Below are 15,991 nucleotides of genomic sequence, written 5' to 3'. Positions count from 1 at the left end.
ATGGGTTACCGACTTTTAAAGGGGAGGAAATTGTGTCTCTCATCTTTGGTACTGACATCGGAGGGCATGCGGAAGAAAAAAAAGTGCTTTATTCACGGTCATAGCAGTGCAAGTTAATTGAAATGATCTCTATTCATGTGTAATATGTTTAACTACAGTCCTGTGATGCAGGATCATAATTTCACCAATCCTGTAATAAAAAAATTCATAAACTGTATATCATCCTTAAAATTCCAAACAAAAACGTTTGTTGACCTGTGTCTGTATTGTGGCCTTCATCTATTCAAAGTAAGACCACAAGAAGTGTTGGTACTAAAAGAGGAAAAAACATTGATACAAATAAAAATAAATAACACAGCTGAACAATGACTCCAGTAATAACGTATGATGTGCCATCAGAACCACTTTAATGCATCAGTATAAAAATACCAGCATTCCCAAGATTTCCCACCAAACCATCAGATTCAACTAACAAAAGCTGGTCTTCAAACAATTCAGTTCAAAAGTACAGCATTAGATTTCTGTCCAATAGTTTTTGCATGTGCTTTTTGACACAGTGGTCCACCAGAAACAACAACAGCAGAGCAATCACTCACTTTAGCAAACCCTTTAAAATCTACAGGAGTTACAAAACTCTCATTCATACTGGAAAATAGGCTCTGAGAGTGCAGGACAGAGCGACTTTAGAGGAACATTTAAAAGTGCTTGAGAGATAATCTGCAAAAATATTCAATGGTAAAAACAGGTCAAATGCTTCTACAAGAGAGTCTGGGATTGAAGGCACATGGACTGGGTTCAAGTTTATCTGTGTGCGTCAGGAACCGAACACTGGGACATGAGCAGATCCCGTCTTTGGGCTGGAAGCGCTGGTCGAGACCCGTCAGGATCGTGGAGAACCAGTGGGAGAACATCACAAAGCCTGGAGGTTTATAGTTGGGTCATTCCACACTGTTGATCAGTGCTGTTACTGTACTGAATCACATGAGCAGGACTGAATATCTCAGATTTTCCCTCACAGAAAACACATGTACAGTCAAACCAACATTTATTCAGACGCCTTCAACATTTCTCACATTATCAGTTTATTCGCTATAGTTTAGAGAACGGTAATAAAATATGAGCAGAACTCAGTTGATATTTGACTGGTTTTGTCCGTCCTTCTGTTAGACTGTCTCACACATGAATTATGCTGAATATCTGTCAGCTGTTAAATTTAACTACACAATTAGATAATACCAGTTTAGCTCAACCAATCACCAAGCAATGCTTCATTCTGTTCAGTCTGTGTGTAAAAAGAGCATTAGCAATTAAAGAAAACACACTTCAGCAGAACATGATCAGGTCAATGTGTCCCAATCATTTTTGCTCCCAAATATTTATAATTTTTACTGGTAATCACTGTATGAAGAGTTATTGGGGATAATATGTCACAGTTTACTGTATTTTGCTCTCCTCACTCACATAAATTAACTATATTGTCCTGCACACACTAATTAAAAAAAATATCAAAAGTTATATCTGGTGTCTGGATATCTTTTAGTGTGACTGTACATGCCATGGACTTTGCATCATTCTAGATAACAGGGTTTATACACCTTCAAGTTTTTCTAATAAAATATTATGTCCACTAAAACAAAAACTAAAAAAATGTGTATAAACAAACAGAAGATGGATGATAAACCACACACACTTCTGTGGAATGACCCGGATAAACGGCCAGGTTAACAAGCGTTCGATGTTTACAGGGAACATTAATGACGGCATCTCCTGAGGGATTACAGCAGTGTTTGCAAGGCGGCGCGCTCGTGTCCGGCGCTGAGAGTGTGTGTCGTGTCCGGCGCTGAGAGTGTGTGTGTCGTGTCCGGCGCTGAGAGTGTGTGTCGTGTCCGGCGCTGAGAGTGTGTGTGTCGTGTCCGGCGCTGAGAGTGTGTGTCGTGTCCGGCGCTGAGAGTGTGTGTCGTGTCCGGCGCTGAGAGTGTGTGTTGTGTCCGGCGCTGAGAGTGTGTGTCGTGTCCGGCGCTGGGAGTGTGTGTCGTGTCCGGCGCTGATTGATTGATTGATTGATTGATTTGAACCCGATAACTGATATATTAGCCGATAAATCTAGATTTTCGGTAACACTTTACAATAAGGTTCATTAGTTAACACTGATTAATGTATAAACTAACACAAACTATGAGCAATACATTTGTTACAGTATTTATTAATCTTTGTTAATAATTTTTTGATGAATGAATAATTTTTGGTTTGACAGTATATTTTTCTTCCTCTTTTCCTCTAAAGCGTCCACAGTTTCCACTCTTCCAGCGCTGTAATCGCCCTGTTCCTCAGAGAAAGGCTGGTTAACTCTGTCAGTATTCAGATCTCATCTAATGCTGTTGTTCTGTTTATTGGTTTTGATAATTATTTTTTTCATTTCGTTAAATTTTATTAATAATTTTTGTTATATGCTGTATAAAAATATCTCTGTACCAATCAAAATATTGTGTATCATTGAAATATGTGTTTGCAAGAAGGTGTTGGTTAATAAAAAATAAAAAAACTTTAAAAAGACTCGTTTACAACTGATAGACTTCACTGTAAAACTACATCAGACTCTTGAGTAGTATCCAGAAAAGAAAAATAAATTATAATAAACTCTTGTAATACATGATGTCACGTCACTAATCAAAACCGACGGAGGAAATAATCCCCCATTTCATGGCTTTAATATATCGACCTAATCTTCTGATCTGACGATAACGCTCACAGTAGAAACGAACAGTTATGGGCCGATACCGATATATGGTGCATCCCTGCAACTCAACCCCAAATACAGTGACATCATCGCTGTCGGTGTGAGATTTACAACCTTTCCTTAAAAACGCAAAGCACATCTGAGCTTTAGGGCCCTATTTTACCGATCTAACCTACAAATCATGGTCTACAGCGCACGGAGCAAGTGCACTCAGTGTCCGAGTCCACTTGTGCTAGGCGCTGGTCTTAAAGGCTTGTCTCTACTCTCTTAATGAGTAATGGGTGTGTTTTGTCTCTATTCTCTTAATGAGTAATGGGTGTGTTTTGTCTCTATTCTCTTAATGAGTAATGGGTGTGTTTTGGGCGTAACGTGAAATAAACCAATCAGAGTCTCATCTCTCATTCCTTTAAAAGCCAGTTGCGCTCGCGCCGCGGCGGATTCGCTATTTACATGGAGGAAATTACAAGCGGAAAAACTGAACGCTTCTATAGCGAGGAAACAGATCTGCTCGTGCGCGAGGTTAAAGCTGTGTGTGTGTGTGTGTAATAAGCAGAGTGTGTGTTTATTAAGCAGAGTGTACATGCGTTGTGACCCGCCTATAGGCGCATATTACTAAAGCGCTCTAAATAAGAAATAAAATCCTGCGCATTGACTTTAGCCCAGGGTTCAGTCGATCAGTGGCTCAGTCTATCTCAGTTCCTCAAAATAGCAACGCTCCAGCAATGCTCCTGAACACACACTCGTTCTCAGACCAGCAGCCCATGGCCACAGATGAGCGCTAATGCATTTGCTATTTAAACAATGTGTTGCAGGACGTAAAAATGAAAACTGCGTCGGGCTGAAACTAGCAAAAGCCGTATGCGCCGGGTGTGTGATGTGCCCTTCATCACAGAAACACAGTCTGAGCGGACTGAGGAACATCAATAACGCGCAGCCTTGCAAACACTGAAACACGAGCCCGTTCTCTCTCCTCAACAGTAGCATTAGCAGCAGGAGTTAGCACTGAGATGAAGACGGTTCCAGCGTCCGCAGACGATCAGACGCACACGAGTTCAGTAAAGGCACGAGAGGTGTGTCCCCACGAGAGCTTCGCCAGCGCGTCACCGCAGGATCCGGCTCACTGGCCGCGGTTGAAGGAGTCCAGGACGGTGGCGTTGGTGTTCCCGAAGAGCCACTGCTGACTGGGAGACGAGGGGTCGCAGGAGTTCATGAAGATCCGCTTCTGTGCAGCGCTGCAGTCCACACAGCTGTTACTGATGGGGTGATAGAGGCTCTTATCCTGCACACACACACACACACACACACACACATTATCATTTGCTCACAGAAAGTACTGACTTCGGTACCAAGTCGGCACTGAAACTTAAAAAAATGTGACGCTTTGAGCGCCTCTAAACACGTAAACTCCTCTGATTGGCCGTTGTGCTCACACGCTCATCAGATATGTCTGTGATTGGCTACAATGATCAGCGCTTCAAAAACACGTTGTAAATATACATCAATGACGCTCTTCAGCGAGCGCTTACACAGACACACACACGGGAGCGTTTGAAACTCACGTTTTTTAAAACACTTTAAGACACTTGCGTGAGCTCTCAAACGCTCTCGTGCGTTGACCATTGTGTAGCCGATCGCTACATTTGCTAGTCATTTTTCAGTTGTGTCTTGCTTCTCACAACAACTTTCAGTCCTTTCAATATAAAAGTCTTCTCTACTGACCGACTCGCTCATAAAGACAGTCTCTGCCGCCATCTAATGGTGAAATAATGTGTGTGACTTCTGTTGCTGTTCACGGTCAGGGACTATTTTTTCCAGCGGAAGGAAGGCTTTTAGTGATTTTACTTCATGAAAGTTGCATTGATACATATTTTTATGTATTGTGTGGTAAAAAGCAATAAGGTGCTCGAGGCTGTGCTGTATCGTGAATACGTCACGGCTGAAGGGGTTGTTCGGCACGGCACGACTTGTTCACGATACAGCACAGCCTCGAGCACCTTATTCTCCTCATATTCTCCATTGTTGCGGCTCCTCTCTTCCCAGTCTGTCAGTAACGCTCTGTTTACTTCCTGTCTCTATGAAGCCACTCCTTCTGAAAGGCACACTGTGCTCTGATTGGTCGGCTGGAGCAGTGTGTTGTGATTGGTCGAGCGCTTCGAGTGTGTTTGGGAAATGTCCCGCCCCTTACCATAACCGCCAGTTTAACACACTACTAACTAACTCAACCAGGCCCCGCCCCTTTATTCTGCGCATGAATTATTATGATGAGGAATATTGTGGCGTGTTCGTTCCCGGAAGAAACTCAGGACTACAGTGGAGGCGTTTCAGAAACACTGACACTGATATAGAGAAGAGCTGGAGATTCGTCAAGACATCAGACTCTCAGCTGTGACGCCTGTACAGGCGAGATCTGGACCGTCAAGTCACCTTTACTTATATAGCGCTTTTAACAACACAGATCAGAGCAGCTTCACAGAGATAACAGAGTGTTAGCGTGGGCTAGTACCTTCCTGTAGGCCCACAGCTGGTTGCCCTTCATCCCATGGCAGTCGTAGAGCGTGACGGGGCTGTTGTGGGACACGGCGTCGAAGCACACCTTCTTAGTGTGTAGCGGGTCTCCAACACGGATATCCTCCCTCCACCCGAACGTGAACACCTGCAGAACAGACACACACACATTAGCATTCACATTACAGCATTCAGCGTCATCTAATGCTCGTGTACAAGCGGTGCCGCTCACCTGACCGTGACTCCAGCTCGGCTCGCCGCGCTCCCTCAGGCACTTCTCCAGGCGGATCGGGGATCCCGAGGAAAAGTGCTTGCTCTCCATGCAGAGGCCGGAGCCCACGTTACGCAGCTGGAACACACACACACACACACTCTGTGTCACTGCAAACATGCACTCAGTCACTTTTTAACCTTTTTTTTTTTACTTCAACAATAATTTACATAATAATTTAACAGACGCTTTTATCCAAAGTGACTTTACAAATGAGAACAATAGAAGCAATCAGACCAGCAAGAGGGAACAGTGTTAAAGTGCTGTAACAACTCTCAGTGAAGGCGGGCAGACACTGTGCGATGTGTGTGAATTCAGCAAGGTATACTCACACTGAACGAGCAGATCACATGCGATGTAAAGCCAAAGCTTAGCATTTATGTGCTCACACTATACGGGCCGATCATCGAGCTGCGACTGCTCGCGCTATACGGGCCGATCATCGAGCTGCGACTGCTCGCGCTATACGGGCCGATCATCGAGCTGCGACTGCTCGCGCTATACGGGCCGATCATCGAGCTGCGACTGCTCGCGCTATACGGGCCGATCATCGAGCTGCGACTGCTCGCGCTATACGGGCCGATCATCGAGCTGCGACTGCTCGCGCTATACGGGCCGATCATCGAGCTGCGACTGCTCGCGCTATACGGGCCGATCATCGAGCTGCGACTGCTCGCGCTATACGGGCCGATCATCGAGCTGCGACTGCTCGCGCTATACGGGCCGATCATCGAGCTGCGACTGCTCGCGCTATACGGGCCGATCATCGAGCTGCGACTGCTCGCGCTATACGTGTGAAATATGTGCGATAAACCCCCGTGCTGGGTAGCGCACGATATAGACGATATCATGTGTCCAGAGATATTGCCAAAACAAGCATCAGCTATCAATATCAAGATGATTTAGCATTTCCAATTTATGTATTAAATTATTATTAGTATTATTGTATTATTATTATTATTAGGGAAGGCGTAGGCTACTTTTATTATTAAACTGATAGGCTATTATAATTAAATTGCCACACAATAATTTCATAGCGCATCACTGCATAACCAACGCGCTGTGAGGATAATAAAATATAACATAGAAGCTTACTCCTCCTCACTGAAAATTGTCTAAAACATTTAGGTCGATTACAATAAATTATATAAGTAATTATTAACAGTCTATAATAAGTCCGAACACTGCGATAATTCATCAATGAAAATAAAAAACAGCTTATCTTCAAAAACGTTGTTTAACAAATTACTGAAAGAGGCAAAGTGTACATCGCAGGGGCTTGGCAGACGTGGGTAATCGTTAATTCATTTTGCAACACGAACTGAGAGGTAGGCAACAGTAATTTGTAGTTAGCTTGAACTACAGAACTTAAAGATCTCTCTCTTTTTCATTTTTTGCTGCAGATGAAACCTCTGTTTTGGCGCGGGCGCAGTGAGGGGGAAAACACTGAGTTTAGGGCAGTCGGTCCATAGCTCTGCTTCACCTGTGTGATATAGTCACGAGGAGCGAACCACATTTCTGACATGTCAGAAATTCATCCGGCCATCCGACTGCGGTCGGGAGAGGTTAATCGCCTCTCGTTTACCCCTGTACACTGCACGACAAAGCTGAAAATCGGCCCGACCCGAAAGAGAGTCGCACGAGTCAGAATTCAGCTCAAAATCGGACGAAAATCGCAGTGTATGCCCGCCTTTAGTCTAGCACAGAACAAATCACAAGGGTTTTTTTTAACCAGAAAAAAAACAAAAAACAAATAGAATAGTATAGAATAGAAAAGGTAAGTGCTAATGTTAATTGGTCAGGTGATGTAGATAAAGGTGTGTCTTTGACAATAATCTGCCAGGGAGTCTGTGCTCCCAAGCTTAACATTTCTATGACAGTTTTTTGACACAGACATTTTTGTCTACAATGGACCTGTAACTGTTTTAATTGATGCACGATATTTAAGGTCTTTGCACACAGAGTCAGAAATTTACGCACATTAAAAAATAAAAAATTACCTCACGTTGTGTCAACCATGTTTTACACCGTGTCCAAACTACACACGCCGCAACACACGATAAAAGGTTATTTTCCATGTTAATCAGTGTTTCAAACTGTGAACAAACAAGTGTATTCTTTGACAAAGATTGTTTTAGTAACTCAGCCTATGTATTTTTAATAATGTTTAAATGGTGTAATATTTGTGAATTTGATTATGGAGCTACTTATCCATTTTCTTGCGAGTGTCGTCAATATTACTCTCTGGTGCCGTAAGACTCCGCCCACACGCGGTTCTGATTGGCTGACTCCGCCCACACGCTGTTCTGATTGGCTGACTCCGCCCACACGTGGTTCTGATAGACTGACTCCGCCCACACACTGTTCTGATTGGCTGACTCCGCCCACACGCAGTTCTGATTGGCTGGCTCCGCCCACACGCTGTTCTAATTGGCTGACTCCGCCCACATGCTGTTCTGATTGGCTGTGGGTTTTGATTGATTTTGAAGCATCTCGCTGTCGCGTCGAGTCTAGTGTGGACAGACACATTATTTGTCGTTGGAATCTTATCGTATCGCGTCTGGTTAGGACATGGTGTTACACACCGCCTCCGAAACTTTCGTCCGTCATAGATGTTTATGAATTGGGTCGATTTTCTGTGTTTTTCGCATCCGTTTGCAAGCATTTTGAGAATGTGTTTTGACAATTCAGAGCCACCGAATGACGAAAACGAAAAAACGCACACGATAATTTCGGACTCAGTGTGCAAGAACCTTAAAGGTGAGCCGGATGGGCTCGTGCTGGCTCTGTCCGCACCCCTCACCAATTAAACACAGTTACAGGTCCAGTGTGGACAAAAATATCAGTGTCAAAAAACTGTCATAGAAATGTGAAGCTTGGGAGCACAGACTTAAGTTTGGTCTCATTTTGAAGAAGATTGGCAGATTATTGTTGAAGTAAAAGTTAAAGAGTGACCGGACTCCTAGTGGTTTGTCCGCACTAGTGATGGGGAGTCACTCCAAAAGAGTCGACTCCTTTGACTCTCAATAGCCCTAGTGTCGGAATCGACTCCAGGACAGGAACTGACTACCAGTATCGATTCTGTATTTATTTATTTATTTATTTTTAGATGTGTTAGTGTTATCTATTTTTTTACAGTCTATGGTTGGACATCGTCTGCGGCTGGATGAAACCGATCAGAGAGAGTCGTCGTGTGCAGGAGCTGAAAACTGAGACGTGAAGTCGGACACGTTCTGCTTCCCGTAGTGACACTCGCGCTGTTTGCATTACCACAGCTGAAGTGAAATACATGCAATACCTGTCAAATACAGTGGGGGGCACAATATAACATTGCGACTACATGAAAAGAGTGTTTACTGTTATAAAATACAGATTTGTCCACCAGAATGTCCCATTCAGTACTGGAGTGGGAAAGAAGTTTTCTTTTTTCCTGACTAGGGATGTGATGGTGAGGATATTTTCCCACCGGTTAATCGATGTGTGACAACACTGGTAATACCGGTGTCACCGGCGGGGGTTTTAAATCGCTAATTTAAAAGGCAAAAGTAAAATGCACGGGCATTCATAATGGTGCGGAGCAGCACTGTTTTGTTGTTGTGTTTTTCATAAAATAACTCACCATTCAAGCAATCCGCCCTGAATTGGTGGTAATTTGAAAGTGAAACTAAAATGCGCACGTCCGCGGAGGGAGCAGAATAGAGAGAGCGTTTTCCCATAGGAATGAACTGGAAATGCTCGCTCTGTTCTGCCCGTAGACACGTGTGTCCATGCGCATTTTAGTTTCACTTTTAAATTAGTGCCAATTCGGGGCGGATTGCTTGAATTAGTTCATTAGCCTATTATTCTTAATCCAAAACACAACAACAAATCAGTGCAATGACAAATTCGCTTATATAGGCACTTTTAAATTTCGCTTTGACACTAAATCTTCCTCATCATCTTGTTAGTCAGCTCCTCACTCTCGTGATGAAATCTGACTCCTGTTGCGTATCTGTGCTCGTTCAGCTCACGGTTTATTAAGCAGAAACGGTCAGTTTTTAATTGTATTGTCTATTCTCTAATTGAACTAAATGATTTTATAAAAAATATATTTTTTTAATTATTTGTTTTTTTTTTGTAAATGGAGTCGAGGAGTCGACTCTGCCGAAACCCCCGGAATGGAACAGCGCTAGTCCGCACCTCTCCCCATGCGGCGGCGGGCGGCTCCACCGGCGGGTAGTGTTTGGGAAGATCCCACGCCACCTCCGTCATGAACCACTTGAAGCTCCTGCAGTTGAGCCGGTTCCTCAGCTCCTTCTGTGCCGACACGTCTCCAGCCGAGAGATGCCGATACTCCGGCCGGCGCTGGTACATGAACTCAGCGTACTCGTCCATCCACACCTCCGCCACACGCTTCAGGTTCTAGCACACACACACACACACACACACACACACACCCAACACACACACCAGTCATGATAGCACTCATACAGGACACTTTTGTGCCAGACAAATACTGCTTCGACTACAGAAATAATCAACAGATAGTTCTAAATTTAAAAATATACTGTCCTATGAAATAACTTTAACTTAAACGGATAGTTCACCCAAAAATGAAAATTATCCCATGATTTACTCACCCTCAGGTCATCCTAGTGTATAAGACATTCTTCTTTCAGACGAATACAATAGCTTTATAATGGCAGTAAATGGCGGTTTATAAAAGTCCATAAAAGTGCATCTGTCCATCATAAAAGTGTATCTATCCATGATAAAAGTGCATCTATCCATGATAAAAGTGCATCTATCCATGATAAAAGTGCATCTATCCATCATAAAAGTGCATCTATCCATCATAAAAGTGCATCTATCCATGATAAAATTGCATCTATCCATCATAAAATTGCATCTATCCATCATAAAAGTGCATCTATCCATGATTAAAGTGCATCTGTCCATCATAAAAGTGTAGGCCTATCTATCCATCATAAAAGTGCATCTATCATCATAAAAGTGCATCTATCCATCATAAAAGTGCATCTATCCATGATAAAAGTGCATCTGTCCCTCATAAAAGTGCATCTATCCATCATAAAAGTGCATCTATCCATCATAAAAGTGTATCTATCCATGATAAAAGTGCATCTATCCATCATAAAAGTGCATCTATCCATCATAAAAATGCATCTATCCATAATAAAAATGCATCTATCCATCATAAAAGTGCATCTATCCATGATAAAAATGCATCTATCCATGATAAAAGTACATCTATCCATTATAAAATACATCTATCATCATAAAAGTGCATCTATCCATGATAAAATGCATCTATCATCATAAAAGTGCATCACAGATAAAAATGCATCTATCATCATCATCATAAAATTGCATCTATCCATCATAAAAGTGCATCTATCTATGATAAAAGTGCATCTATCCATCATTAAAGTGTATCTATCCATGATAAAATTGCATCTATCATCATAAAAGTGCATCTGTCCATCATAAAAATGCATCTATCCAGGATAAAATTGCATCTATCCATCATAAAAGTGCATCTATCCATGATAAAAGTGCATCTATCCATGATAAAAGTGCATCTATCCATGATAAAAGTGCATCTATCCATCATTAAAGTGTATCTATCCATGATAAAAGTGCATCTATCCATCATAAAAGTGCATCTATCCATGATAAAAATGCATCTATCCATCATAAAAGTGCATCTATCCATGATAAAAATGCATCTATCATCATAAAAGTGCATCTATCCATCATAAAAATGCATCTATCCATGATAAAAGTGCATCTATCCATGATAAAAATGCATCTATCCATGATAAAAGTACATCTATCCATTATAAAATACATCTATCATCATAAAAGTGCATCTATCCATGATAAAATGCATCTATCATCATAAAAGTGCATCACAGATAAAAATGCATCTATCATCATCATCATAAAATTGCATCTATCCATCATAAAAGTGCATCTATCTATGATAAAAGTGCATCTATCCATCATTAAAGTGCATCTATCCATGATAAAATTGCATCTATCATCATAAAAATGCATCTATCCATCATAAAAGTGCATCTATCCATGATAAAAATGCATCTATCCATGATAAAAGTACATCTATCCATTATAAAATACATCTATCATCATAAAAGTGCATCTATCCATGATAAAATGCATCTATCATCATAAAAGTGCATCACAGATAAAAATGCATCTATCATCATCATCATAAAATTGCATCTATCCATCATAAAAGTGCATCTATCTATGATAAAAGTGCATCTATCCATCATTAAAGTGCATCTATCCATGATAAAATTGCATCTATCATCATAAAAGTGCATCTGTCCATCATAAAAATGCATCTATCCAGGATAAAATTGCATCTATCCATCATAAAAGTGCATCTATCCATGATAAAAGTGCATCTATCCATGATAAAAGTGCATCTATCCATCATTAAAGTGTATCTATCCATGATAAAAGTGCATCTATCCATCATAAAAGTGCATCTATCCATGATAAAAATGCATCTATCCATCATAAAAGTGCATCTATCCATGATAAAAATGCATCTATCATCATAAAAGTGCATCTATCCATCATAAAAATGCATCTATCCATGATAAAATTGCATCTATCCATCATTTATTTATTTATTTATTTTTCTTTTATTTGACAGGGACATTGCAATTAAACATAGTACAAAACAAGTTAGTAACTGATGCTATGCAAAAAGAGTTTATAGCTAGAGCTAATTTTCAACTCCAGTCCCTGGTTGGGCCTTTACACTACAACATTTTCTATTTCATCATAAAAAAAAGTGCATCTATCCATCATAAAATTGCATCTATCCATCATAAAAGTGCATCTATCCATGATAAAATTGCATCTATCATCATAAAAGTGCATCTGTCCATCATAAAAATGCATCTATCCATGATAAAATTACATCTGTCCATCATAAAAGTGCATCTATCCATGATAAAAGTGCATCTATCCATGATAAAAGTGCATCTATCCATGATAAAAGTGCATCTATCCATCATTAAAGTGTATCTATCCATGATAAAAGTGCATCTATCCATCATAAAAGTGCATCTATCCATGATAAAAATGCATCTATCCATCATAAAAGTGCATCTATCCATGATAAAAATGCATCTATCATCATAAAAGTGCATCTATCCATCATAAAAATGCATCTATCCATGATAAAATTGCATCTATCCATCATTTATTTATTTATTTATTTTTCTTTTATTTGACAGGGACATTGCAATTAAACATAGTACAAAACAAGTTAGTAACTGATGCTATGCAAAAAGAGTTTATAGCTAGAGCTAATTTTCAACTCCAGTCCCTGGTTGGGCCTTTACACTACAACATTTTCTATTTCATCATAAAAAAAAGTGCATCTATCCATCATAAAATTGCATCTATCCATCATAAAAGTGCATCTATCCATGATAAAATTGCATCTATCATCATAAAAGTGCATCTGTCCATCATAAAAATGCATCTATCCATGATAAAATTACATCTGTCCATCATAAAAGTGCATCTATCCATGATAAAAGTGCATCTATCCATGATAAAAGTGCATCTATCCATGATACAATTGCATCTATCCATCATAAAAGTGCATCTATCCATCATAAAAGTGCATCTATCCATCATAAAAGTGCATCTATCCATGATAAAATTGCATCTATCATCATAAAAGTGCATCTATCCATCATAAAAGTGCATCTATCCATGATAAAATTGCATCTATCATCATAAAAGTGCATCTGTCCATCATAAAAATGCATCTATCATCATAAAAGTGCATCTATCCATCATAAAAATGCATCTATCCATGATAAAATTGCATCTATCCATCATTTATTTATTTATTTATTTTTCTTTTATTTGACAGGGACATTGCAATTAAACATAGTACAAAACAAGTTAGTAACTGATGCTATGCAAAAAGAGTTTATAGCTAGAGCTAATTTTCAACTCCAGTCCCTGGTTGGGCCTTTACACTACAACATTTTCTATTTCATCATAAAAAAAAGTGCATCTATCCATCATAAAATTGCATCTATCCATCATAACGCTGCTGCAGATTAACACCAGCTGTGAAACGCTGCTGCAGATTAACACCAAATATCTGGTATTACAGATGTCTGCAGGTCTGTTTCTTACCAGATTTACTGCAGTTATAATACTATCGTTGTTTCATTTGCTCCAGTACCGAAAAGTGCGGGTCAACCGCTTTGTTTGGACAACTCACAAACGCCAACACGGGCACTCTTTAACAACTAAAGATCAACAACTCAAACCCGGCTTGGAGCCTTTACTATACCAGCTGAACTGGGTCCTTTGCTGTGTCGTGCCTGTTTGGCATAATAAGCGCCTTAAATGTTGTTCAAGTCCCTAGCCAATTTACTTGTCTCGAGAGAGTGACTGAGCCTGAGTGGGGGTGTCCGGCCTCGCGACGTGGACGCGGCGGAGAGACGGACGCGACCTTCTCACCCACCCGGAGAGGCGGTTTGTGGTATGCGCCCAATGCCCAGCGCGGAGGAGCCGTGTGTGGAGAGCAGCCCTGGTTTTCGTCTGGCCGGCCTCATGTACCAAGTTTGCAGTGCTCCATCTTGTGTATGCGACCGGAGGATCATACAGGTTTTACCTCTCGTCTTAACATCGTTCCCCAGTTCGAACGGACAACCATTTCGACCCGCGCTATCATCTTCCACCAGTGGGTAAATGACTTTAAGTTTAAACCGATGGGCAAAAGAGACGCTACTGTAGATATGCGCCAAAAGTCCTCATTAAGACTCTTACTCTCTGTTCTTTTATTTATCGGAAATATTGAATTTAATCCTGGTCCGGGCAAAAATGCCTTTATGTCCGCTTTTCTATATTTCCTGGGATTTTATACTCATGTTTTAAATAACATTCTGCGCATGGGTTTACATGCAGGTGTCCCACACAATGATTTTCAACCGCAGTGCTTTCAACAACCTGTAGGCACATCGGTTATACCTCAGTTGCTATTTAATTCTCCTCTTGTTGCACCTCAGTTGCTATTTAATTCTTCTCCTGTTATCCCAGGCTTTAATCCTAAACCTGTTAGAGCACAAAAAAGACCTTTGTGTCTAAAGAAAAATCCAGTTACTTTATGCCAACTTGGTAGAATTAGAGGTTTCAAAGTTTGCCATCTAAATATGAGAAGCCTTGTTCCCAAACTGGATGAATTTAAAATCATGCTTACTCAATCAAAGGCTCATGTTATGGCAATATCTGAATCATGGCTGACTCCTGTTATATCGGATTCATTTCTTGCGATTGAAAACTATTTATTATATCGCAATGACAGGACTGATAGAACTGGTGGTGGTGTTGCTCTTTATGTAAATAAAAAATATGCACATTCTATAGTAAAACTATCAACAGTATCAGAGTCACTTCAATTGGTTATTCATTTTACTAATCAACTTTCAGTTACTATTATTGTCACATACAAGCCTCCAAATGTCAGTCCAACTGCATATCTATTGCAGTTCTCGGACTTAATAAAATCGGTTAAAACTAAGGAGCTTGTTATTCTTGGTGACATAAATTTAAATTGGATTGATAATTCATCTAAACTTCTGAAAACAACTGCCATAAAATATGGTCTTCATCAATTAATTAAAGATCCCACCAGATTTGGTAAAACACGAAATTCTATTTTGGACCTTATTTTCACTAATCAACCCTCCAAGTATGGCATATCAGGAGTGATAAACACAGCAGTTTCAGATCATTCACTCATATATGTCATTAGGAAATGTTTTAAACAGCCAAGATGTCATAAAAATAATTACATTAACAAAGTCCCAAATTCAAAATTGTCTCAGTTTAATGCTGAATTTGCTGATACTGATTGGAGTAACGAGATGTTTCTGAAGAATCCCGATCATGTTTTGTCAAATTTCCATAGGAGAGTGGAGACAATACGTCAAAAATATACAACTACCTGTAAAATACATATTAAACAAAATACAGTACCTTGGGTAACTTCTGATATTTTACAGCTCCTAAAAAAGAAGGCCTCTTCCTTGAAAGCCTACAGATTATTAAAAACACCTGAAGCTAAGCTTATTTTCACACAGTTTAGAAATAAGTGTAAATTTGAATTATACAAAGCAAAACAGTCTTATTATGAAAATCAAATTAGTCGAACAGTTTCCAACCCTAGAACATTATGGCGAACATTGAAATCTATAACTGGTGAAAAAAAATGTAAAATTAATAATAGTTTGCAAATATCCATAAATGGTACTCTTCTTACTGATCATGATAAAATTGCTAATTCTTTTAATGAGTATTTTATTGCATCTGTACAAGAATTATCTTCTAAATTTACTATTCCTCTGTTTCTCACATCAGTACCAGCATTATCTCAGCAATTCTCTTTTTCTGAAATTGTACAAAATGAT

General features: G+C 40.1%; 1 protein-coding gene across 1 annotated transcript in view; it reads right to left on the bottom strand.

The window, feature by feature from the left end:
* Positions 1-390: 390 nt before the first annotated feature.
* Positions 391-15,991, bottom strand: part of galnt10 (UDP-N-acetyl-alpha-D-galactosamine:polypeptide N-acetylgalactosaminyltransferase 10 (GalNAc-T10)) — a 66,477-nt gene continuing 50,876 nt past the window's right edge. The window contains exons 9-12 of the mRNA XM_081391733.1: positions 9,693-9,914; positions 5,475-5,591; positions 5,241-5,390; positions 391-4,016 (exon numbers count right to left, since the gene is read on the bottom strand). Coding sequence (XP_081247859.1) covers positions 3,855-4,016; positions 5,241-5,390; positions 5,475-5,591; positions 9,693-9,914 — 651 coding nt within the window. The 3' untranslated portion in view covers positions 391-3,854. The remainder of the gene's footprint in view (positions 4,017-5,240; positions 5,391-5,474; positions 5,592-9,692; positions 9,915-15,991) is intronic.

The sequence above is a fragment of the Scardinius erythrophthalmus genome (assembly GCF_964197995.2).
Source record: "Scardinius erythrophthalmus genome assembly, chromosome: 17".
Taxonomy (NCBI): Eukaryota; Metazoa; Chordata; class Actinopteri; order Cypriniformes; family Leuciscidae; genus Scardinius; species Scardinius erythrophthalmus.
This window is presented reverse-complemented; position numbering and strand designations above follow the sequence as displayed.